At 52.8% G+C, this 25,084-nt stretch overlaps 1 protein-coding gene across 1 annotated transcript; it reads left to right on the plus strand.

Moving 5' to 3' along the window:
• Positions 1-1,009: 1,009 nt before the first annotated feature.
• On the plus strand, positions 1,010-24,951 carry LIPC (lipase C, hepatic type). Its single transcript, XM_056866023.1, has 9 exons — positions 1,010-1,091; positions 11,757-11,944; positions 12,898-13,077; positions 13,663-13,780; positions 20,841-21,074; positions 21,279-21,524; positions 22,964-23,084; positions 23,519-23,737; positions 24,807-24,951. The coding sequence occupies exons 1-9, from the start codon at positions 1,010-1,012 to the stop codon at positions 24,913-24,915; spliced, it is 1,497 nt and encodes a 498-aa protein (XP_056722001.1). The 3' UTR covers positions 24,916-24,951.
• The last annotated feature ends 133 nt before the right edge of the window (positions 24,952-25,084 follow it).

Below are 25,084 nucleotides of genomic sequence, written 5' to 3' on the forward strand. Positions count from 1 at the left end.
TTGTCATGAGGAGGTTTCTCCCTCCATCTTGCACCCAAGTTTATACCTCTCTCTGTCCCGAGAGGGCAGGGTTAAATTAGCGTGGTTAGCAGGGCAAGGGGCACGGCTCCCAGCCAGGCTTCTAAACAACCTCTCTAGCCTTTGGTAGGGCTGCCAACCTCCAGGTGGTGCCTGGAGATCTCCCAGAATTAACACTGATCTCCAGAGATCCGTTCACTTGGAGAAAGTGGGCCACTTTGGAGGGCGGGCAGTATGGCATTATATCCTGCTGAAGTCCCTCCCCTCCCCAAACTTCGCTCTTCCCAAGCTCTGCTCCCCCCCCCCCAAATCTCCAAGAATTTCCCAGAGTCGGCAACCTTTTAAGTAAGGTTAAAACACAGCACCTGCTTCAAGTATTGGGAAAGGCGCCCTTCAGATGCTGGGACTTGACGGCACTTTCCACCACCACCACCTTGTAGTGGTTAAGAGCGGTGGGTTGGAGCGGTGGACTCTGATCTGGAGAACCAGGGTTGATTCTCCACTCCTCCACATGAGCGGCGGAGGCTAATCTGGTGAACTGGATTCGTTTCCCCACTCCTGCGCACGAACCCAGCTGGGTGACCTTGGGCCAGTCACAGCTCTCTCAGCCCCACCTACCTCACAGGGTGTCTGTTGTGGGGAGGGGGAGGGGAGGCGATTGTAAGCCGGTTTGATTCTCCCTTAAGTGGTAGAGAAAGTCGGCATATAAAAAACCAACTCTTCTTCTTCTTCAGGCTGCAGGGCCTTTTTCTTCACATTTCTGAATACTTCCAGCTGTCCTTGCTGGGCTTGTGTCTGTAGCAGCCCCTCAAGCCCGGGAGATTCCTCGGGGGCTCAGAAGCACAGACAGTGGGACGGAGAGAGCAGGGCTCCCTTTGGGAGGTTAATCATTAATGGGCCTCTGGGTGGTGATGATCGAAGGGCCCCGGGTTTTTTTCCCTCTTCTGGGACTCGCAGAGAAGCCGTCGGTCCTGCATGGAGGAGGCCCACCATGAGAAGCCCCCCGGTTCTCGCCCTGCTGCTGCTTGCCTGCGCTGCTGCTCAGGAAGACCCCACAAGCAGGAGGAGGAAAGGTGAGCAGTCCGATCTTGTGCCATCGGGAGCTCAGCAGTGTGCTTTGGGGGCACTCCCGCAGGCTTTAAAATGGGGCTGTTGCGGTCTGCTCGGCCCTCAAAGGGGGGGGGTTGAAGCTGACCATAGCATGCAGTGGGTCCTGACTGGGAGTCTGAGAGCCAGCGTGGTGGAGTGGTTTGGAGCGGTGGACTCTGATCTGGAGAACCGGGTTCGATCCCCCACTCCTCCACGTGAGCGGCGGAGGCTAATCTGGTGAACTGGATTCATTGCCCCGCTCCTACGCACGAAGCCAGCTGGGTGACCTTGGGCTAGTCTCAGCTCTCTCAGCCCCACCCACCTCACAGGGTGTCTGTTGTGGGGAGGGGAAGGTGATTGTAAGCCGGTTTGAGTCTCCCTTAAGTGGTAGAGAAAGTCGGCATATAAAAACCAACTTCTTCTTCTCCTCCTCCTCCTCCTTCTCAGAAAGGGCTAGCTTCTCACTTGCTTGAAAGCAGAGTTGGCACTGGCAGAAAGGTGGAGAAGGGTGAACCAGAGCAGGGCAGGGGGGGTTGCTCCAGCGGTTAGGAAAACCTTCCAGCTCCCAAAGGCCTCTGCTCTAGAAGCAGAGCCTGCAGAGCCCTGGGCTATCTTTCCTTGTTCCCTTTGCCTAAGGTAAGGCTGCTGTGTGTAGTCTCAGAGGCGAAAAGGCCCCTAATGAACCAAGGACGCTCTCACCAAAGTGGAAAAGAGCCATGGAACAGGGAGGGCTGCAGGTACCCTGGGTTTGACGGGAAGGTTTATCTCTCTAAAGATGCATTTAGGAGTTTGCGAGGGGAAATTCAACTTGAGAGGGGATTTGGGAGCAGAGAACAGCCCGAGAGGAACGAAGTTCACCCCCACCGTCCCTTGTTCTTTCCTGCTCAAACTAGTCCCCTCTCAAAGCTGCTCTTCTGCCCACTCCAAGCCTCACAAGCATTGGGGTTCTAATGTGATGAGCTCCAGGAGGGGGGAGTGCCTTAATACCAAAACCAGAATTCATCACCCAGCCTGGCAACAAACTCCAGACAGACCAAAAGAAATATTTCTTCTCGCAGTGCAGAAATAATTAGTGGACTTCACTGCCACAGAGTATGGTGACTGGTGACAATTTCAGACACCACCAGTGGCCAGGGGGGCTTGAGCTGCGCTGGTTGCTGCTGGAGCAGGGCGAGGCATGCCTGGCGCCTCATGCAGGGTGGCGCTTCGGTCATCCCCCCCAGGGACGAGCCCGGGGAAGAGGCACACGCCTTCTCTCATCACCCATAAAACAGCTGGCCAGGGATGCTCTGAGCCCATCTGCTCCTCCCCTTCCTTGCTCAGGAGGCCGCCTGCACGCGCTGGCCATGGCTTAATGTTAATGCTCAGGCATTTGTTTGCTTTTGAAAAAGACAGGGTTAACCCAAGAAAAGCCACCCAGTTGATAAAACAGAGAGTTGTGAGGCAGGCCAGCCAAAGGAGATAACCGAAGAAGAGCTCTTGCAGTTTCTTGCCAGTTTCCAGCGGGCTGTTACACGGCCCGTTTTGCTGACAGAAACAGGAGCTCCGTCCCCGCACGGAAGTTGGGGACTAGCAATCTCAGCCTCTGCAAGCAGAGCAGCCTCCCCTGCCTCAGCATTTCTGTCCTCGGCAGGGGTTAAGCTGGGCCTGAGGAGGAAAGAGCTTGGCAGCAGGTAGCCTGCGCTCGCCGCCATTTCCGAGCAGCGTAATTAAGTTTTCCTGGCAGTGAGAGGCAGGAGTGACAGAAGGGCCCGTCCACCCACGCGTGCCAAGGCTGGTGGCGAATGTCCCACCCCTTTGGCAAGGGCTCCAGAGGAAATACGGTGCTGACGGCACAGGATGTGAGGAAGAAGAAGAAGCCAATCAAATGAATCTGTCAAAAACATGTGTTGAACTCTGAAAAGCGAGTGGCACCACAAGAAGAGGAGGAAGAGGAGGAAGAGGAGGAAGAGGAATAGTTGGTTTTTATATGCTGACTTTCTCTACCACTGCCCCCTTTATCAGAGAATCCACCTTAACTTCATCAACCCATTGTTTGCTGGTAGGGCATGAGCACCCAGTTGAGCGCAAGGTAGCTTTTCTAATGCCTATTCAGGATGTGGCCACAATTGACCATGTAGCCTAGTTTTTGCAGTACGCAATGTGGATCCATGAAAGACACTGTAAACGGGAACAGGCGAGCTCTGTGGAGTAAAACTGTATGATGATGTTCTCTGCAGGTATTCTGCATGCCAATAAAGGTTTGATTGATTGACCTCAGATCAGTGCTATGATTTATGCATTTTCAAGGAAGCCTCTGTAGCTTGTGGAACTCACATCCCTGAAGCGCATCCTCTCTATCTCTCAAAACAAACCCTCAACGGGTGGGGCAATTTCTTGGCTCAGTTCACCTGCAAAGAACATTCTGGTTCCAAGAACTGGAGAAACGTTCTGCTGGAGTACGAGAAAAGCCCAGCCCAGCCCGATTTAGGATGAACACAGCCCTTGAATCTGGTGCGCAGCCCCCTACCATTAAAATCAACAGACACTGGAATCAGAAGCTCTTCTTACCAGACAGCCTTGGGAGTTCAGGTGGCCGGCAGATGACAAACGGGCTTGTTTGCAGAAGATCTTTGCAGCAGACGATTCTGCCCAGATGCTGATAGCTCGCCCCTCAGCCCACTGCCTCCTCCTCCTCCTCCTATTTTAGAAGTAAGAGGGGCAGCGGGATTAATTAAACTTGGCTGGATTTGCCATTCAGTTCTTTCCCTTCCTGGCCTGCAGACTCCACATTCAATTATTCCAAACTCTGCAAATAAAAAATACTAGCTAGAAACATATGAAATATTCACCCTGGTTAATTATGGATGGCATGATTTAATTTCTCCCCTGGTCTCGAGGCTCTCAATTCAATTATTCCGGGACCTGCAAATAAGAAATACTAACTAGAATCTGTGAAGTATTCGCCCTCTTTAATTATGAATAGAGGGATTTAGTGGCAGCCGAATGGCAAATAAGAAATGTTACCTTCCTGCAAGAACATGTTCCCCAGGCCTTTGCCCCTCACCCCTTTGCAACCTACCCCCACAATTTTTACTGCTCCAGCCCTTCCTGGCAAGAGGGGGTGGGTGTTCATCAGGCACCAGACTTTGGCTGCCATTAAGATTGGCGGCAGGAGACAAGCATATCAAATGCGCAGGGCCCCGTCCACTGGAGAGATCTGACTTCAAGTACTTGAAGGGCTGCCATAGAGAGGAGGGTGCCGAGTTGTTTTCTGTTGCTCCAGAAGGTCGGACCAGAACCAACGGGTTGAAATTAAAAGAGTTTCCGTCTAGACATTAGGAAGAATTTTCTAACAGTTACAGCGGTTCCTCAGTGGAACAGGCTTCATCTGGAGGTGGTGAGCTCTCCTTTCCCTGGAGGTTTTTAAGCAGAGGCTAGATGTCCAGCTGATCGTATGACCTTAGGCAGCTCATGAGAGGGAGGGCCATCTTGGCCATCTTCTGGGCATGGAGTAGGGGTCACTGGGTGTGTGTGGGGGAGGTAGTTGTAAATTTCCTGCATTGTGCAGGGGGTTGGACTAGATGACCCTGGTACTCCCTTCCAACTCTGTGATTCTATGACTTTGGAAAGAGCTGAACCTGGAAGGGCCACTCTAAGAACTGCCACACTGACAAGAGGTTTCCCAAAAGCAGCAATGGGGAGGCATTGCTGGCTTGGGGGAGCACCTTGCCCAGGGCAACCTGGACAGGTGGCATCTGCCTGATGGGCTCTTGGGGTGTGCATTTGGAGATTTTTGGGGCAGAGCCTGAGGAGGACGGGGTTTGGGGGCAGGGAGGGACTTCAATGCCATAGAATCCAATTGCCAAAGCGGCCATTTTCTCCAGGTGAACTGATCTCTGTTGGCTGGAGATCAGTTGTAATAGCAGGAGATATCCTGCTAGTACCTGGAGGTTGGCAACCCTAGGTGTCACCATGTGGTAGCATTAGTCCAGCCCTCTTCGTCCCCAGCAGGTTTTGGAGCCTTGAGTAGCCCATGTGGCATTTGCTACTTCTGTCTTCCCATTTCACATATCAGGAACTGAGGTTGAGATAGGGTTGCCAGGTCCCTCTTCACCACTGGTGGGAGGTTTTTGGGGCGGAGCCTGAGGACGGGGTTTGGGGGAAGGGAGGAACTTCAATGCCATAGAGTCCAATGTCCAAAGCGGCCATTTTCTCCAGGGGAACTGATCTCTATCAGCTGGAGGTCAATTGTAATAGCAGGGGATCTCCAGCTAGTACCTGGAGGTTGGCAACCCTAGGCTGAGAGAATGTGACTTGCTCAAGTCAACAGACCGAGTCCCAGGGAGAGGTGGGACTTGAACCCAGCCCTTCCTAGGCCCCAATCTCTCCCTCTCATTTCTCATGAGCGTGGCTTTTTGAGTTACTGATATTTGAGCTTGTTTTTAACGGTGGCTTGCTGATTTTAAAGAGGGTGGTTTTTTTTGCGAGCACCCCCTCCTCCCAAACACACTTGAAGCCCAAAGCCGTGCTTGTCCAGAAAAAAAGCTGTGCTTCTGCTGATTTATCTGAACTGGCCCTCACCTTTGGCTAGTGAAAAGTTCTGGGGACCACTGGAGGGAGGACAGCCATTAATCTTTAACTAAGGGATTGTTAGCCTGCCATTCCAAAGGTGGCTTCTTATACGGCCCAGGAAGAGGTCAGACACTAACTGAACCCTAACCCTTTTATTAGAATATTATTATTATTATTAAATACTTTGTGTGAGGGTCCTTCCCTTCTGACCAAGAACCTTTAACTGGCTTTGGCAGGAATCAGACCTGGGGCTTGGTGCATGCAGAGCAAATGTCCTCCACTATGACCCCTAGTTCCCCCCCCCTCATGAAGAGGTCTCAGCAAGACAGAATAATAGACCCTCCGACTTTGTGTCTTTCTTTCTGAGCCCCGCCTTTGGCCCTCATTTCTACCTCCAAACTAGCCCTCTCAAGCTGCTACGTACTTTAAGAACAAAATTAGTTCTCCCAAATGTTTGTCTCTGCCGAGAACATGCCATCCAGGTCGGCAAGCCAAGTCCAATATGAGAGTGACAAAATTGTGGGGTCAAAGGTATTCCAACATTTGAACGCGCTGGCTTTTTCCACATCAGGGAAGCATTTATTTGGTACTTGCTTCATTTATACTCTGCTTTTCTCTCCGATGGGGACACGAGAGGGCTTGCGTCATTCTCTCCTCCATTTCATCCTTACAACAGCCGTGAGGTAGTGGTTAGTCTGAGAGTGTGTAACTGGCCCGAGGTCACCCAGCAAGCCTCGAAGTTGGAGCCTAAGTTAGAGAAAGTGAGCCACAGCCATTTGCAATGACAAGTTCCTGGAAAAACAGTCCTACAAAAATTATCCCCCTTCATCTGTGAAAAGTTAAGATGGTTTTTGAACTGGGACTGCTACAATGGGTATCCGGTTACGTTCCTCTGGCGTTCAGTGTGGCCTGCCTGAAATTGCCAATGTAGTTTTCAGCCCTAAAAACACTCAACTGTCTCGCATCATGTAGCCCTCAGAGGACCGTTGCTGAATCATAGAATCATACAGTTGGAAGGGACCACCAGAGTCATCTAGTCCAACCCCCTGCACAATGTAGGAAACTCATAAATACCTCCCCCAGCCACCCCCAGCGACCCTCACTTCATGCCCAGAAGATGGCCAAGATGCCCTCCCTCTCATGATCTGCCCAAGGTCACAGAATCAGCATTGCTGACAGATGGCCATCTAGCCTCTGCTTCAAAACCTCCAGGGAAGGAGAGCCCACCACCTCCCGAGGAAGCCTGTTCCACTGAGGAAGCGCGCTAACTGTTAGAAAATTCTTCCTAATGTCCAGACGGAAACTCTTTTCATTTAATTTCAAATTTGAAATTCCACCTCACTTTCCTTGCTCTCTGGGCATATGTTTATGCCAGCTGACTGGGGGTGGGGGAGAGACTTTGGCACAAAGGAAGAGTTTTCCTGGCAAAAGAGCTTCGTTCTTCCTTCTCTCCCTCCTTTGCTGCCTTTGAAGACTATCTTCAGCCAAACCCCGTTTCGGACCTTTCGGCTGGCACCCTCTCAGTGGCCGCATCCTGCACCTGGCAGAGAAGTCCTGGCCTCGGCACTCCTTTCTCTGCTCCGAAGCGACTAGAGGGCAGACATCCTGCCCAGCGCCAGCCGTTGCCTCCCCACTTGCCAGTGCCAAGGCAGGTCAGGGGAGTTATTCTTAGCTCTAATTAGCACTGCCACCTGCAGCTCTGCAGTGCTCTGGAAAAAAGAGGCAGAGATCTCTCAGACCTTGGAAAGCCACGTAGGAGCCGCCCTCCTGCCTGAGGTGGGAACTGGAACTGGTCCAATGGGGGCTGTCATATAAATCCGAAGCAAAACGGTCCGAGCCAGGAAAAGGATTCTTCCATGGATGGATGCGATGGTTCAGTTTCCGGTCAACTAAATCCTGGTGTCAACAGGCTTTTTGGAAAGTGCCCTTCCCAGGCAAGGATTTGGGCATGGGAGCCCACTGTCCTGCCAGCTGTGCCTAGCAGAGGTTTCCCAGATGTTGACGGCCATGCTGGACACAACCCTGGGCTTTCTAATAGGATCCCAAGTGAGCCTCTCCCTGCCTGGCATTATCCCAAAATGGTCCCCTCGGTCCAGGTGCCTCAGCTGAAGAAAAGGGGCACGCAGACATTTTTTCCCCGCAACCTCCTAGCTGCAGAGACCAGCGGCTGCCACTGCAGCATATGGTCCAAAGAAATATGCATGTGCGCCGGCCCATTCCAGGGACCTCATGAAAACCCTTCTGCTTTATTACATTAAACACAGGCTGTCGGAGTGGCTCGCAATATTGACACCAAATGAAAAAGGGGGAAATGAGGCTACGGACGCCGTAAACGAAAGGTGTCCAGGTGTAGGTTTATGACGCTGGTGTCCACAGCTGTGGAAGAGTTGATACTGAAAACAAAGCCCTCTGGGCCCAGAAGATGGCCAAGGTGCCCCTCCCTCTCACCATCTGCTCAAGGTCATAGGATCAGCATTACTGACAGGTGGCCATCCAGCCTCTGCTTAAAAACCTCCAGGGAAGGAGAGCCCACCACCTCCCAAGGAAGCCTCGTTCCACTGAGGAACCCCTCTGTCAGAAAATTCTTCCTAATGTCTAGAAGGTTTTGAACGACTATCTTGGCATTAGTGGCTGGTGATTTTCTTTGTCTTTGGGGTCTACACTGGGGCTATTTCTTTGTCTTTTGAAAGGGGGGGCAGCACTGGGGCTATAGGCTAGGGCTACCAGAGGGCAAGGGGATCAAGGCCTTACTCAGGCAGAAGAGCCAAGACTGACCTGGATGGACCGAGGGGTGGCAAGCACCTCCTCCTTCCCCTGCAGAGGAATCCCCCCCCCCAAGAACATTCAAATGCACTGGCCAATTCTTTTAGGGACAGACGTCCAAACAACAAATTATGCACGTGCACCATCAAAAGTTCCAGGTTGTTTTAAAGTTTCTCCTCCATTTGGGTGAGGCCAAAGGGTGCTTTGCTACTCTTGCATGTGGGACAGCTGCAAACAGAAGTTGTCTCCCCCCACCCTCAAGTTATTTTGCCTCTGCTAGTTGCCATGCTCTTCCCCAGAGCAGCTCCAGCAGCAGTTGCTCTGCAAATGTTCCCTTATGCCAATTCCTTCAATTGCTTCTGAAAAATGCTTTGCATTTAAGGCTGGCTCTGGGGAAATCTCATTTGGCGTCTCTCCTGGAAACGGTCCTATTTATTCACCCGCCTTTTGTGGAGGCATCTGGGAGCACGGCCTGCTTCAGACTGGATGCGATGGCCTTAATCTTCTGCTCCAGGAATGCTCTGGAATGAGGAACTCTTTGGGAACTGCTGGCCGTTTTCTCAGAGGAGGGCAGAGGAAACGGGGGAGCCGGGGGCCTTGGGGGTTTGTTGTGGAAGTAGGGGTCGCTGGGGGTGTGTGGGGGAGGTAGTTGTGAATTTCCTGCATTGTGCAGGGGGTTGGACTAGATGACCCTGGCGGTCGCTTCCAACTCTAGGATTCTCTCTGGCTCACAGAAGGGGCTGAGCCTGAACTTCTTCCCGACACCAGCATCGCGGCTGGCAGAAGCACTTCAGTCCATTTGCCACACCAGGCATATCCCAGCCTTTTCTACAAAGCTCGCTTCCCTGCAAAATCTCAATCACGCACCCCTACTGGAGAGTTTCCTTGTCCAACTCTGCAATGCAGATACTGTGCTGGATTGGTGGGTTTCCAGTCGTCATTTCCAATGGCACTTGGCACTGCCCAGGACTACCTTGCGGGTGAGCTCACCATTCAGGTGGAGGCCGAACGGTGCAGCCAGGGAAAGCGACTCCTGGCAAACAGAAGCAGCCTTACCGGAAAGTGTGATGTGAAACACCTCTGCCTGAGACCCTGGAGAGCCGCTGCCAGTTTGAGTAGACAATACTGACTTCGATGGACAAAGGGGGGTCTGATTCAGTAGAAGGCAGCTTCACCTGTTCATGTGTTCGGTGACCAGCATAGACCCTCACCATGCTCACAGACTTCCATGCCTATGTACAGCATCATCTTCCCAAGAGGAGTCCCAGACTGAGCGAGAGAAGAGCTGCAGCAGCCCCTTCGTTTATAATCTTAGGAGTCCATCGGACTCCTCGGGGCTCTGCCCTCTCAGAACCCAGGGAGGGGATACCCCCAGTCTCTGAGACACTTCAGCACCCTCACTTTTCACATAAGGAAATTTGAAGAGCTGCCAATTGAGTGACTAAGAGGCAGGGGTGGAGCAAGGACTTCCGGGAAAGGCTCAAGGGCTGGACCACATATCACACATGCAGAGAAATACCAAGTATGAATGCAAGAAAATGTGCAGAGCTGGGATTGGCTGAAGCCAATGGGAGCTACCGTTCCCTCTCCAAGGTGCTGCTCTGGCCTCCCTGCTCACGGCAAGAAGGGTCGGGTGTGAATCAGGGGGATAACCCACCTATTTCCAGCTTTCTTTGTCCTCTATCGCTGTTTCAGCCAATGAAGCATTTCACTAGACCGACGTTCAGCTGTCCCTCATGAAGCAGCCCGTTTGGCCTTCTGAGCACTGAAAGAAACAGAGAGAAGTCCCTTGATTTCTTCGGCCCTGCAACCTCAGGCATTCTCTGAGGCATGAACAGAACTCTGTTGTGAGCAGATCTTCCTTGCCTGGTTGGGGAGTAGGCTCGGGGGCCCTGCACCTATGTCCAGTTATATGTGAGGCGCTTGGAAAGCGTACAAGGAGTTCTTGCAGAGTTTGTTTGTGTGTGCATGGGAGGCTCACTACGTGTACCCTGGAAGCCCTGAACCCACAAAAAGTTGCTAGGCCCAGGTTCTTCCCTCTGAAGCAGCCATGGTCTAAAATAAATGCATTTCTAAGCCAGAATTTTTATTTAATTAAGTGATGAAAGTACTACATTTGTTCCCAGTGTTTACGGCTCACAGCTTGCCTTCTGGCTTCACGCAGCTCCCGTTCCAAAGCTTGGCTGTGGATGAAGTCTTGCTAAAGGCGCAACAGGGTGCAAATCACATTAATGTGTCAGAAATTAAAGGGGTGCCGAAAAGAGGAGAGTCAGTTGGGCGAAACACGAGGACGCAGGCGTCAGAACATCAATGGATGATTGGAGCTGGTTTTGTGACAGACGTACACACTCACCCAGCCTGCCCCGCATTTAAAACAAACGATTCCAACTCCCAGCAGTCTTTTTCTTGGTGAGCCTAGATGGTGCAAAGCAGGAAGTGAGCACCTACTCCGGAGGCCTGTGAGAGAAGGGCTGGCAGCCCCATGTGAGCCCCCCCCCGGGGTCTTCAGAAGGCTGAAGCCCATGTGAACCCCCCCCCCCAGGCCAGGATCTGCTGCTTGCTCTGCGTTCCCCTTAGATGCCTCCAGCTGTTGCTTGGTTTGCATGAGGCGTTCAGAGCCTGCCGGAGGAGAAATCGCATGGACAAATCACAGCTTCTTGACATGAACACAGACAAAGCTGCCTCATACTGAATAAGACTCTGGGTCCATCACGGTCAGTATTGCCTACTCTGACTGGCAGCAGTTCTCCCGGGTCTCAGGCAGGGATCTCTCACATCACCTATTACCCAATTCTTTTTACTGGAGTTGCCAGTAGGAGAGGGGCTGTGGCTCAGCGGTAGAGCCTCTGCTTGGCACGCAGAAGGTCCCAGGTTCAATCCCCAGTGGCATCTCCAGTTTAAAGGGCCCAGGCAAGGAGGTGATGGGAAACACCCCTGCCTGAGGGCCTGGAGAGCCACTGCTGGTCTGAGTAGACAATACTGACTTTGATGGACCAAGGGGGGGGTCTGATTCAGTAGAAGGCAGCTTCATGTGTTCATGTGAACCTGGGACCTGCTGTACGCAAAGCAGAGATTCTGTCACTGAGCACAGACCCTCCCCAAAACAGCACACAGCGGGGGATAAAATCTGTTAATCTCTTAATCCCCTTTTAAAGCAAAAGCAGAAAATAAAAACCACCAGTGGAGGGTTGCAAAACTTGCTTTGGATAACTGCATGGTCTCACACCCTCCAGAACAGGGAGGGCGCTAACCTGTTGAGGGTGTTTGTGACCGAGTCGTTTCAGCACCCGTACCTGAAGCCTCTCTCTCTCTCTCTCTCGCTGTCTTTTCAGGGCCTTTGGGGTCGCAGCTGCCACACCTGCGGAGGAAGGGTGACGGCCACGGCTCAGACACCCGGTTCCTGCTCTACTCCAACACCGCAGAGGAGAGTTGCCTGATCGAGTTCAAGCAGCTGCCGACCCTGGAGAGATGCAACTTCAACGCCTCTCTCCCACTGGTCATGATCGTCCACGGCTGGTCGGTAAGAGGGGACATGATCACCATCTTCAAGTACCTGAAGGGCTGTCATATAGAGGAGGGTGCCGAGTTGTTTTCTGTTGCCCAAGGTCGGACCAGAAGCAACGGGTTGAAATTAAATCAAGAGTTTCTGCCTAGACATTAGGAATAACTTTGTAACAGTTAGAGCGGTTCCTCAGTGGAACAGGCTTCCTCAGGAGGTGGTGGGCTCTCCTTCCCTGGAGGTTTTTAAGCAGAGGATAGATGGCCATCTGTCAGCAATGCTGATTCTGTGACCTTGGGCAGTTCATGGGAGGGAGGACACCTTGGCCATCTTCCCGCATTGTGCAGGAGGTTGGACTAGATGACCCTGGTGGTACCTTCCAACTCTATGATTCTAAATTCCTCATCTGTTCTGGTAAGGAATACACCTGGCGCTGGAGATCCAAGTGCCGGCGCTGCTTCTTCCAAACAAACAACCACAATAAGCTCTGTGTGGGGCTGCCTGTGGACAGTCTTCCAGAAGCAGCCACCAGTCCAGAAGCTGGTGGCCGGCAGTAGCCAAAGAGAACGTTTTACTCCTCATTCTCACACTACTGTTTTTTGGGATATCCTGACCACAGCCTTCCATTAGGGAGCCCCTTCTTTCTGTGGTACCATAGAAAAGGACCTGCTTGATGGCCTTTTCTGCAGGGGGGGGGGTGCTTTGCTTTGGACCCCTTTGCTGGAGGTTAGAGGCTCATCTGGTCCCCTGCTGACCACCACCACCAGCAAAATCCAAGCCCCTATGTCAAAACATCCTTTATTTCAATCGGAGGGGGGAAACTAACGTGTATGGCCAGGCTCTCCTTTGCCAGCCCAAGGCAATGACTACCCTCAGGGAGCTTGGGGTGGGTCAGGGGTTTCTGGTCTGGCCGGCCAGCTCTGTGCTCATCTTTGGGTGAGCTCTCGTCAAGAGCTTTCTTCCTGAGCCTGCAGGTGGATGGAAGGCTGGAAGGCTGGATTTGGATGCTGGCCGAAGCCCTAAAATCTCAGCACCCGCAAACCAACGTGATCATCGCCGACTGGCTCACCCTTGCCTGTCAGCATTACCCCATCGCGGTGCAGAATACACGGGACGTTGGCCAGGAAATCGCTCGATTCCTAGAATGGCTGGAGGTATGCAGAACTGAACATACATACATATATATTCACACACGCACCAAGGGTGTCCTTTGCCCCTGCCGTCATGCAAAGCTCTCATGAAGCTGCCTTATACTGAATCAGACCCCCCTTGGTCCATCAAAGCCAGTGTTGTCTACTCAGACCGGCAGCGGCTCTCCAGGATCTCAGGCAGGGGTCTTTCCCAGCACCTACGTGCCTAGTCCCTTGAACTGGAGATGCGGGGATTGAACCTGGGACCTTCTGCATGCCAAGCAGATGCTCTACCACTGGGCCACAGCCCCTCGTCCTGCTCCCTCCAAAGGGCCTTCCTGGCTGCCCCCTTTGCCCAGAATGGACTTTCACAACCCCAGCATGATGCCCCCTCTGTCCTTCCTTCAGATCCCTCCTTAAAACCCTCTTCCCTACAGCAACTGGAACTGGAACAAGCCCATTCCGCCCTTGTGGATCCCACTTTTTACCGTGATGCTCCTCGGGGCAGGGACCTTCTACTCTGCACACCACCAGGCACAAGGATGAATCGCAGAATAATTGTGTCACTGTTTTGAGCAGCATATCCCTTCCTTCCTAACCCTCTTCTAGGACACTGTCCAGTTCTCCAGAGGCAACGCTCATCTCATTGGCTACAGCCTGGGAGCCCACGTCTCCGGCTTCGCTGGCAGTTTTATTGGGGGTGGAAAGAAGATTGGCAGAATCACAGGTAAGGGAGAAGAACAGGACTATTGCCCAGCCCCGTGATGGCTGGTTCCTCCCTGCACTGCACAGAGCCAACGCTTCCAGGTTTACTTGTACTGTGAATAATTCTGAATATCTGAGCCATGATTCATAGAGTCAACATACTGGGATATTTAAGTATGTATGAACAGGAAATTTCAATATATTCCAAATGAACGCATGAAGCTGCCTTATACTGAATCAGACTCTTGGTCCATCGAAGTCAGTATTGTCTACTCAGACCAGCAGCGGCTCTACAGGGTCTCAGACAGGGGTCTTTCCCATCACCTACTTGCCCGGTCCCTTTAACTGGAGATGCCAGGGACTGAATTTGCATGCCAAGCAGATGCTCTACCACTGAGCCACAGCCCCTCTTCATGAGACATGAAGAAATCCTGGGGTTCTTATCCTGGCTGTGAGTTCATTTGGGGTTGGTCCTGATCCTTCTGCAACTGCTGTCCCCTGTAGAAATCAATACGTCAGTCTTCAAGAGGGAGGGGCAGATAAGTGGGCACCTTTTCAACCAGACCTCCCGGGGTCAATGCTCCCTCTGCCATAACAGCCATTCCAATCTTCAGAGAATTTCCCGACAGCAGAGGGCAAAATGGCAGACAGGAAACCCCCTTGAAGCCACCCTGAAATCTTCAGAGGAAGGGCAGACTAAATGTCTCCTTCCTCAGGTGCACCTTCTGGAAGCCCAAGGGGGAGAGTTTGCAAAAGGCCTTTTAGTGGCATTGGGTTGCAGAGTATTGTCTTCTGGGGCAATGCAGGCTGCCTTCTAGAGATCTAGTCCTACAATACATTATTGGCTATCACAACACGGTGATTCCTTCCGGAATCTAGACAAAGATAGAACGGTGAAGATAAAAGGATGGGTGGAGGGGCAAGGGAGAGAAACACTCTCTCCCTAAAACACCACGTTGTGTACAAAGGCCCAGGTGTGAGGGTCTCTGTCTTTGTGTCTCTGCTTTCCATCACCTGCTGTGTTATCAGTGAACTCGTAAAAGCAGTTCACACCTTCTGGTCTCAGGCGCCAGGCCTGATGGCCCATGTATCTTCCCCCCCCCGCTGTTCTTCCTGCCAGTACTCCCTCAGGCCGATGCGGCCTTGGAAGTGTGATAGCCGCCCAGACTTCCTGGGATCTGTCTGATGTTTTGTATTATGCCAAGCTTGTAACTTCCCATAACAATAAGTGTGAACCCCAGTGCCCCAGTGCCCTGGAGTCAATATATTCTGTAAACCCGTATAGCCCCTCACTTGCAACTTTCTACCTGTGCCTGTCTCATCTCCTGAAGGCTTCAATAAATCGATTGTTTCTGTATCAACGTCTGAGCAACTGATTTGGAGAAGCAAACTCAGAGAGGGGGATCTCTCACATTAAGTTGCAAGTCTTTGCCTCTCGGACTGCAGCTGTACCGCTTTGGACAGAATGTCAGCCGACGAGGACACCACCCCTAACCCCGATGCCCCCAAGGAACCGGACGAGCCGGAGAAGCCGGACCCTAAAGAGGAGGGAGCCAAGCCAAAGAAACCGAAGGGTCGCGCCCCCGACCAAGATCGGGACGGACGTCCCCGGGGGCTCACTTATTGGCTGGACTCTCCCAAGGGCTGGTCGCTCTCGCGGACTGCGGCGAAGGATCGCCGGTTGGCCTTCCCCAGCACGGGACTCGAAGGGGACCCGGCCCGCAAAGAGGCCCTCATGGAGGAAGAACGAAAACAGTGGCAGGAAGACCGCCGGGCTATGCAGGAGCAGATGGAGATCATGCAACGCGTAATGGGTGAGATGGCCACGACCCTAGATGCGCTGAAATTGCAACCTCCAGCCGGTGCTCCCCCAGACGGGGCGCCAGTAGTTCCGCCCGCAACCCCTGCCCCCCCGGCCCGTCGGGACCTGAAAGTCACGTATGACGGGTCGGGAGACCAGTTGACCTTTTTTATGGTCCAAGTAGACATTTTTATGCGGGAACAAGGCCGAACCTTCGTTTCTGAGGAGTCCCGGGTGCAGTACGTGGCTTCCTTACTGCAAGGGGAGGCGGCTGCCTGGATGGTGTTGCAGTATGAACTCCGCTCGCCGGTGCTGCGAACCCTGGACGAGTTCATGGTAGCACTCCGAAACCGTTTTGAGGACCCGACTCTAGGTGAGCGGGCTAAAGCCTCCCTGATGCAACTGCGCCAAGGGACTAAGTCGGTGGCGCAGTATGCAAGTGAGTTCCAGTCACTGGCTAGCCGAATTCTGGACTGGAGTGAGGCTACCTTGGTACAATGTTTCAGGGAGGGCCTCAACCCAGACCTCCAACATTGGGCCTTCATGCAAGGGAACCCCCCGGATGTGGAAGGTTGGGTTCGCCATGCTGCTGACATCGAGAATCGCAAACAACTCCTGAACTTGTCCAAGCAACGGATTGGGCGAGACCCCAGGCCCCGGGGTGACCGTGGCCGGGAACTCCGGCAAGGGGGTGGCGGGGTCCTCTCGGCCGCGGAACGCCGCAAGCGGTTCGAGGCCGGCGTCTGCCTGATCTGCGGGGGAAAGGGTCACTTTGCATCGCAATGCCCCTCTCGCTCAGGCCGTCCGACCCCTCCCCGCCAAACCCAGGCCGAGCCGACGAAACCGGCCGCCGACAGCCAGCCTCGCCGCAGAAGTGGACCACTGAGCCGGCGCTCCGGCGCACCCTCCGCTCTTCACGCACGTCCCCAGGATGGGGCATCCGACTCTACGGTCCCATCGGGGTCCCGGATTACAAATACCGTCTTTGATTCGGACGGCTCCCCGGAGGCCACTACCCCGTCCCCCTCTTCCAGCGAGGAGGAAGAGTGGGAACAGCCGGCAAAAAACGCCGTCGGTCTGCTGTAGAGGGGGCTCCGCAGCAGACCGTCCCTATCGTTGTGCAAGGAGCTCCACCGATGGTAAGCGCCCAAGAGGACAATGTATTTGTGCGTGTCCATCTGTCCCTACCCAAAGGGGGTCCCCCATTAGAGGTCCCCGCGTTGGTCGACTCGGGGTGTGCCCGCACCATGATAAATGAGGAAACTGCCAAGAAGTTGGGTGTCCGGCGCAAGCGGCTTCCGGGACCCCTCCGTTTTTCCCAAATGGACGGGAGTGACTTTAAACGGGGCCCGGTGACCCACAGAACTGCAGCCGTGATTATGTCCGTGGGGGAACATTGGGAACGGTTGTATTTCACTATCGCCCCTATTGTAACCCCTGTGGTGTTAGGGATGAACTGGTTAAGGGGGCACAATCCCTCCATTGATTGGGTTAAACGGGTGCTTTCCTTCCCCGAAAACCCCTGTGGGTTGCATGACAAGGAACGGGTACTCAGGACTCCAGCCGCCGCACTGGTAGGGTCCCCCGCCCCAGTCTCTCCTCAATTACCCTCTGAGTACTCGCAATTTACTGATGTTTTTGATGTTAGAGAGTGCGACGAACTGCCTCCCCACAGAGAAACGGACTGTGCCATCGAGATTGTAGGGGAAGGCAAACTGTCTAAGGGAAAGGTTTACCCCATGAGCCCTAGTGAAAAGACAGTGTTGCGAGACTATCTGGATGTCAATCTGGCGAGGGGTTTCATACGCCCCTCCAAGGCTCCTTATTCAGCCCCAGCTTTCTTTGTAAAGAAAAAGACGGGAGATTTAAGACTGTGTATTGACTTTCGCAGACTGAACGCAGTCACCCAGTCTAATGCTTACCCCCTCCCTCTTATTCCTGACCTTCTAGCACAATTAAAGGAGGGCCGAATCTTCACCAAACTGGACTTGGTAGAAGCCTACCACCGCATTCGCATCAAAGAAGGAGATGAACCCAAAACGGCCTTTTCCAGTTGTTTTGGGATGTTTGAGTACCTAGTCATGCCGTTCGGACTTTCGGGGGCTCCGAGTGTCTTTATGCAATTAATTAATGAGGTTTTGCATGATTTACTGTTTCGGGGGGTGGTGGTATTTCTCGATGACATCCTTATTTACTCTGAAACCATGGAAGACCATGTGCGCCTAGTGCGAGAGGTGCTCCAGCGGCTGCGGGAGCACAAACTGTATGCTAAGGTGTCCAAATGTGAATTCCACCAACCCTCCATTACATTTCTGGGGTATGTGATCTCCCACCAAGGGTTGGAAATGGACCCCGCCAAGGTCCAGGCAGTGCGGGACTGGGAACCCCCCACTACCCGCCGCCAACTTCAGCAGTTTTTGGGGTTTGCCAATTTTTACCGGAACTTCATTCCTAACTTTGCCCAAGTTGCGCTTCCCCTCACTGCCCTGTTGCGTACCAAGGACAAGGGGGCTAGCGCCGCGCTTCCCTCAGCCCGTTTGCAATGGTCCCCCCAGTGCCAGCTAGCTTTTGAACGTTTGAAGCTACTTTTTTCATCCGAACCCGTTTTGGCTCACCCAGATTGCACCAAGCCTTTTGTGGTGCAAGTGGATGCCTCGGATGTAGCCATGGGCGGGGCCCTATTGCAGAGGGATGAGGGGGGACGGTTGAGACCATGCGCCTACTTCTCCAAGAAGTTTTCCCAGTCTGAAATCAACTGGGCCATTTGGGAGAAGGAGGCAGCAGCGGTCAAACATGCCCTTACCATATGGCGACACTTCTTGGAAGGGGCCGAACTGCCATTCGAAGTGTGTACCGATCACAAGAATCTTGAGGCCCTCAAGGGGGCTAGAAAACTCAATGCCAAACAGGTTCGGTGGGCCCAATTTTTCGCTAAGTTCCGGTTCACTCTCAGACATGTCCCTGGCAAAGAAAATGCCCTAGCCGACGCTTTGTCACGACTTCCCCAGTATCGCAACGATTTCGATCGCCCAGTCGACTCCCTGTTCACTCCCGAGCAGCGAGGGGAAGTTCCTAGCTTAGCCGTCACCACCCGGTCCCAAGCCCGACCACCGGAGACCCCCCCTACACTCAAAGGCATCCCGGAAGCCTTCCAACAGCGACTCCGGGACGCCTCCTTGCAGGAGGAGGAGCATCATCTCCTCCCCACTGGTCTGGAACGTACCAACACTTGGTGGGTGCAAGGGGGGAAACTGTACGTCCCCTCCTCTCTTCGCAAGGAAGTATTGGGACTTGTACATGGTGCCAGGCTAGCGGGTCATTTTGGTTTCATAAAAACGCTTCACCTGGTTCGAAGACAATTCTGGTGGCCCGGTATGAGATCTGATGTAGAGTTGTATGTGCGCAGCTGCCCCACCTGCGCCACAGCCAAGAAACGGATGGGAAAACCCCCAGGGCTTCTCAAACCGCTTGAGAGCCCCTCCCGTCCCTGGGAAGTCATCGCCATGGATTTTATCACCGACCTACCTCCGAGTCGGGGAAAAACGGTTCTTTGGGTTATCACAGACCTCTTTTCCAAACAGGTTCACTTCGTTCCATGTGCAGGCCTTCCTTCAGCCCAGGGCTTAGCTAAACTGTTCATCACACACGTCCTCAGGCTACACTCGATCCCGAGGAAGGTCCTCTCCGACAGGGGGGTCCAGTTTGTTGCCAAATTCTGGCGGGCCTTCCTAAAGTTAATGGGAGTGGAAGAGCAGGGCCTTTCTTCCGCCTATCACCCCCAAACGGATGGTCAAACAGAACGAGTAAATGCGGTGGTAGAATGTTATTTGCGTTGCTATGTAAATTTCCACCAGGACGACTGGGTCGACCTGCTGCCATTTGCCGAATATGCGTATAACAATGCGCCTCATTCCTCTACCGGCTTTAGTCCCTTCCAAGTTATATACGGGACGGATTTCGGCCCTTTCGGTTCTGCCCCCGTCTCGCCAGAGCTCCAGTCTACCCCTGACCTTCAGGAGTGGATTCAGGTGGTTAAATCCACCTGGCCATGGTTGCTCAAAAATCTGGAAAGGGCAAAAAGCAAGTACAAGGAACAAGCAGACAAACACCGGTCTCCGGGATGGGAACTCAAGGTGGGGGAGCAAGTCTATCTGTCCACCAAAAACCTCCGCTCTCTTCGCCCCTGCAAAAAACTGAGCGACCGTTATGTGGGACCTTTCCCCATTACCAGAGTAATCAACGAGGTTACTGTGGAACTGGACCTCCCAAAAACTCTGAAAGGAGTCCATCCAGTCTTTCATATAAGCCTCCTCAAACCCTATGTGGCAGCCCCCCAGTTCCACCCCCCTCCCGCACACGAGATTCCTACCGTAGTAGGAGGGGACACCCATTTGGAAATATCCAAGGTTTTAGACTCCAAATGGAAGAAAGGGAAACTGTTTTACTTTGTTCGCTGGAAAAACCTTGGCTCCGCTCATGACGAATGGGTGGCCGCACCCCACATGGCGGCTCCTCGCTTAGTCCGGGAATTCCACCTTGCTTATCCCGATAAGCCTCGTCCTCTCGGGGACCCCGGGGGGGGGCCTTAAGGGGAGCAGAATGTGAGGGTCTCTGTCTTTGTGTCTCTGCTTTCCATCACCTGCTGTGTTATCAGTGAACTCGTAAAAGCAGTTCACACCTTCTGGTCTCAGGCGCCAGGCCTGATGGCCCATGTATCTTCCCCCCCCCGCTGTTCTTCCTGCCAGTACTCCCTCAGGCCGATGCGGCCTTGGAAGTGTGATAGCCGCCCAGACTTCCTGGGATCTGTCTGATGTTTTGTATTATGCCAAGCTTGTAACTTCCCATAACAATAAGTGTGAACCCCAGTGCCCCAGTGCCCTGGAGTCAATATATTCTGTAAACCCGTATAGCCCCTCACTTGCAACTTTCTACCTGTGCCTGTCTCATCTCCTGAAGGCTTCAATAAATCGATTGTTTCTGTATCAACGTCTGAGCAACTGATTTGGAGAAGCAAACTCAGAGAGGGGGATCTCTCACACCAGGATAATGATGCTGCAGGACAGGAAATGACCATGAAGCACCAGGAGGGCCCTCAAATGGGGCCTGCTGCTCTAGGATGGCTCCGGCTCAGCGATGCTTGAACAGAATGACTGGATGGACGGTGGAATCTCCACCACAAGGAAATCCAGAGCCAGCAAAGACCCATTTCCTGAAACATAGCAGAAACTCAGAGTAGACATGACCGCCCGTCCCTCCGAACCTGCCCTTTGCATTTCTGCAGGCCTTGATCCGGCCGGCCCCCTCTTCGAAGGCATGTCCCCGACAGACCGCTTGTCGCCGGACGACGCAGACTTCGTGGACGCCATCCACACCTTCACCCAACAGCACATGGGCCTCAGTGTGGGGATCAAGCAGCCGGTGGCTCATTTCGACTTCTATCCCAACGGGGGGACGTTTCAGCCTGGCTGCCACTTCATGCACGTCTACGACCACATCGTACAGTATGGAATCAGTGGTAAGGCAGAAGGCATGACTGATCGCAGGGGAAGCGAAGGTGCCAAGGATTGCTTTGCACCCATTCCCCAAGGGGCAGGAAACTCCAGGGTACCGGCAACATTAGCCAGCCTTGCAGAACTGTCCTCAGGAGTCTCTTGGAGAGAAGCCATCCCCAAAGCCTGACCTGCTAAGTTCTGCCGCCCCCCCCCTTTTGTTTTGCCAGGGTTCACGCAGACGGTGAAGTGTGCCCACGAGAGGTCGGCTCACCTGTTCATTGACTCCCTGCGACACAGTGATAAGCAGAGCATGGGCTATTGGTGCAAAGACATGCAGACCTTCGACAAGGGCCGGTGCCTCAGCTGCCGGAAGACCCAGTGCAACACCCTGGGATACAGCATCCGGAAGGAGAGGGTGCCTGGCAGCAGCAGGCGGCTCTTCCTCAAGACACAGCCTCACATGCCCTTCAGAGGTGGGTCTCGTCGGGCATCCTGCGTGCTCAGCATTATTATCACACATCCTACATAGGCTCCGTCTCGCTTACACCCCCTGAGCCGTGGTAGAGCATCTGCTTGGCCTGCAGAAGGTCCCAGGTTCAATCCCCGGTGGCATCTCCAGTTAAAGGGACTAGGCAAGTATGTGATGTGAAAGACCTCAGCCTTATTTAACCCCACCTCTTTCCCCCAATGGGGAACCAATTCAAGTGAAACAAATGGAACCAACCAGCCAATCAAGAATATGCCAAATCTGGGGTAGGTTCTGGATCCCTTTCAGAGCCACAGACTAAGAGGCCCCCCCCCCCAGCCATGCCCAAGCTCAGTACCGGTGAACAGAAGAGAAACTCTGCCTGGATCTTGAACACGTGAACACATGAAGCTGCCTTATACTGATTCAGACCCTTGGTCCATCAAAGTCAGTATTGTCTACTCAGACCGACAGCAGCTCTCCAGGGTCTCAGGCAGGGGTCTTCCACATTACCTACTCGCCTGGTCCCTTTAACTGGAGATGCTGGGGGTTGAACCTGGGACTTTCTGCATGCCAAGGAGGCTCTGCCACAGAGCCACAACCCCTCCCTCTTATGCAGCTACTGTGAAGGCATTTGTGATGGCAGCATAATTTGAACCCGGCACTTCCCCAGTTACAGTTCACGGAATGAGAGACCCTCCCAAGATGTCCAATCTTTGATCTTTCCTCACTGGATTTTCATTTCAAGCCCAGCTTGCTGGGGCTGGTGCCACAATTCCAAGAATGTGCACATACCCAAAGGTCAACGTACAGAACAAAAATTGTCTTTCACTGGGGAAACAGTGCGGCTATTCTTTCAGACTCTATCAAGTGATCTGCAAGGACTTTCCCCCAAATGCTGCAAACATCATGTGAGAAACTCAGAGGCCAGGGGGCAAAAAAAACCCTCCACCAACAACACCCCCCATGCTCTTATGCAGCTCTGCCTTTTCCAACCGCTGAAAAGAAGCAGAGATTCCAGTGGCATGGAGTTAGACCTGCCAGAAAATTCTCCCATGCAAGCCCTGTAGCAATGAATGCTGATTCTATGACCTTGGGCAACTCATGAGACGGAGGGCACCTTGGCCATCTTCTGGGCATGAAGTATGTATGGGTCACTGGGTGTGTGTGGGGGGAAGGTAGCTTGGAATTTCCTGCATTGTGCAGGGGGTTGGACTACATGACCCTGGTGGTCCCTTCTAACTCTAGGATTCTATGAACGGGAGCAGTGCAGGAGAACTACCTTGCTCTTAAGTCAATGACATGGCTCTATGGGGAAACCAGCGGCCTTCCATTTTGAGCAAAGCCTACCGAGTTCAAAATCAGGTGCGGGGAGAGAACACAGCACCCTAGAGCATGAGCTGCCCCATAGATAATTCTTGGCCCCCCTGCCGTTTCCCGTCACAGTTTACCACTACCAGTTCAAGATCCATTTCATCAGCGAATTCCAGGAGAAGCAAATCGATCCGACGTTCACCATCTCTTTGACCGGCAGCCAAGATGACGTTGAAAACCTCTCTATGACCCTGTAAGTAGTGGGGCTTCTGCCTCTGCCCTGTGATGCAGGCCCTCCAGAATAACCAGTTAGCCATGGTGATGCTGGATTAGATGGGACTTCACTGGTCTGAACTCCAGCAGGCTGCTCTTATGTTCTTAGGGTGGGCGGCCCACAGAATCTGTAGCCTCGCTGCTTCGCTTCCTCTTGTGCCAATCCTTCTACATACCTCAACCATGGCAGGAAACAAGTGGGGCTGCTTCAGCAGGCCTTTGGCAGGAGATTTGGGGTTCAGTAGAAAAGGAGAGGGCCTGGGGTCATTTTTAGGAGCTCTTGTGAATTCATCCGTATTCATTTTTTTTTAAACGTGGCTGCTCTAGCTAAGAAACAGGACCATGCGGTAGATATTTGCCTGAGTTGTAATCGCAGCGGGCATTTTGACTCCTTTCTCTCTCTTCTTGCCCCAGAGTTGAAGGCATTAGTGGAAATAAAACCTACACCTTCCTTGTCCCCCTGGATATCGATATTGGCGAGCTGATGATGATAAAATTGAAATGGGAAGGAGTTGCAATTTGGGAAAACATCTGGAACACCGTGCAAACCATCATCCCGTGGAAAAAGAGGAACCACCAACCGGGGCTGATCGTGAAGATGCTGAAAGTCAAGGCGGGAGAAACTCAGCAGAAGTAAGCCTGGCAGGGCTCGGCCATCAGGAAAAGCCTCTAGGAGCCAGGAGGAATAGAAGGGCTCCACAATCAATACACCCCACGTAGGGCCACCTTTGAAAACCACTCAGCTGCTGCTGCTGTGGCAGAAACTCTGCAGGGTAACTCCGGACAGGTGAAGAGAGCCAGCGTGGTGTAGTGGTTAAGAGCGGTGGTTTGGAGTGGTGGAGTCTGACCTGGAGAACCGGGTTTGATTTCCCACTCCTCCTACATGAGCGGCGGAGGCTAATCTGGTGAACTGGATTTGTTTCCCCACTCCGACACATGAAGCCAGCTGGGTGACCTTGGGCTAGTCACACTCTCTCAGCCTCACCCACTTCACAGGGTGTCTGTTGTGGGGAGGGGAAGGGAAGGCGATTGTAAGCCAGTTTGATCCCTCCTTAAGTGGTAGAGAAAGTCGGCATATAAAAACCAACTCTTCTTCTTCTGAAGGCAGTGCAGGAACATGGCAGTTCCCAGTCTGGCCCAATTGTATAGGCCCTTCCTTGCCACCATGCCCAATTTTAGGTAGGCACCTGCCTTTTACAGCCCTCAACAGCCACGGGGCAGCAACCCTTAGGGAACGGCTGCTTCTGCATGTTCCTTTCCCAGGTGCCTCAGATGGCAGGACCAAGTAAAACTGGTAAGGGCTAGGCAGCAGGGGCTTCTTGGTTTTGGCCTCCGCACTCTGGAAATCCTTAGCAGACTGCCTCCTTGGCAGCAAGAGGAAGTATTTTGAAACGCTATTACCTGACTAAAACCACAATGCATGTTTGATCAGCTGCCGTGCAGTCTGTCCTGTTTTGATTGCTTTTGCCATTAGCTGCTTTTATTGTGGCAACACACTGGCAGCTATTTCCATCACGACCGGTGCTGTTTTGATGAGAGGTTTTAGAGTTATTCGATTTATTGTGCTGCTGTTTTTAGGATGGGGAGGGGGCTTTTGACAGCATACAGGTGCTTGGATGCCTCCCAGCAGAGGATGACTGGAAAATATTATGAATAGTAAAAGCTAGTCACTTGTTTCCTCCGTCTTCTCTCTCCTGCCCAGGATGACATTCTGTTCTCAAAGTGCCGATAATTTGCACCTCTATCCCGGGCAAGAGAAAATGTTTGTGAGATGCGAAATCAGTTCCCGAAGGCTGAGGACTCAGGCATGAGCAGGATCCGCCCAAACCTGGAGCCGCCTCTCAAGAATTGACCTTCAAGTCTTTTTAGAGAACATTTATTTTTAAAGTGCAGATAACGTATGAAAAAATAAATAAATTACAAAAGAAAACCGACCCAAAAATATAACAGGCTGCATATATTCAAATGAAGGTTATCTAA

The sequence above is a fragment of the Euleptes europaea genome, chromosome 20 (genome assembly GCF_029931775.1).
Source record: "Euleptes europaea isolate rEulEur1 chromosome 20, rEulEur1.hap1, whole genome shotgun sequence".
Lineage (NCBI taxonomy): Eukaryota > Metazoa > Chordata > Lepidosauria > Squamata > Sphaerodactylidae > Euleptes > Euleptes europaea.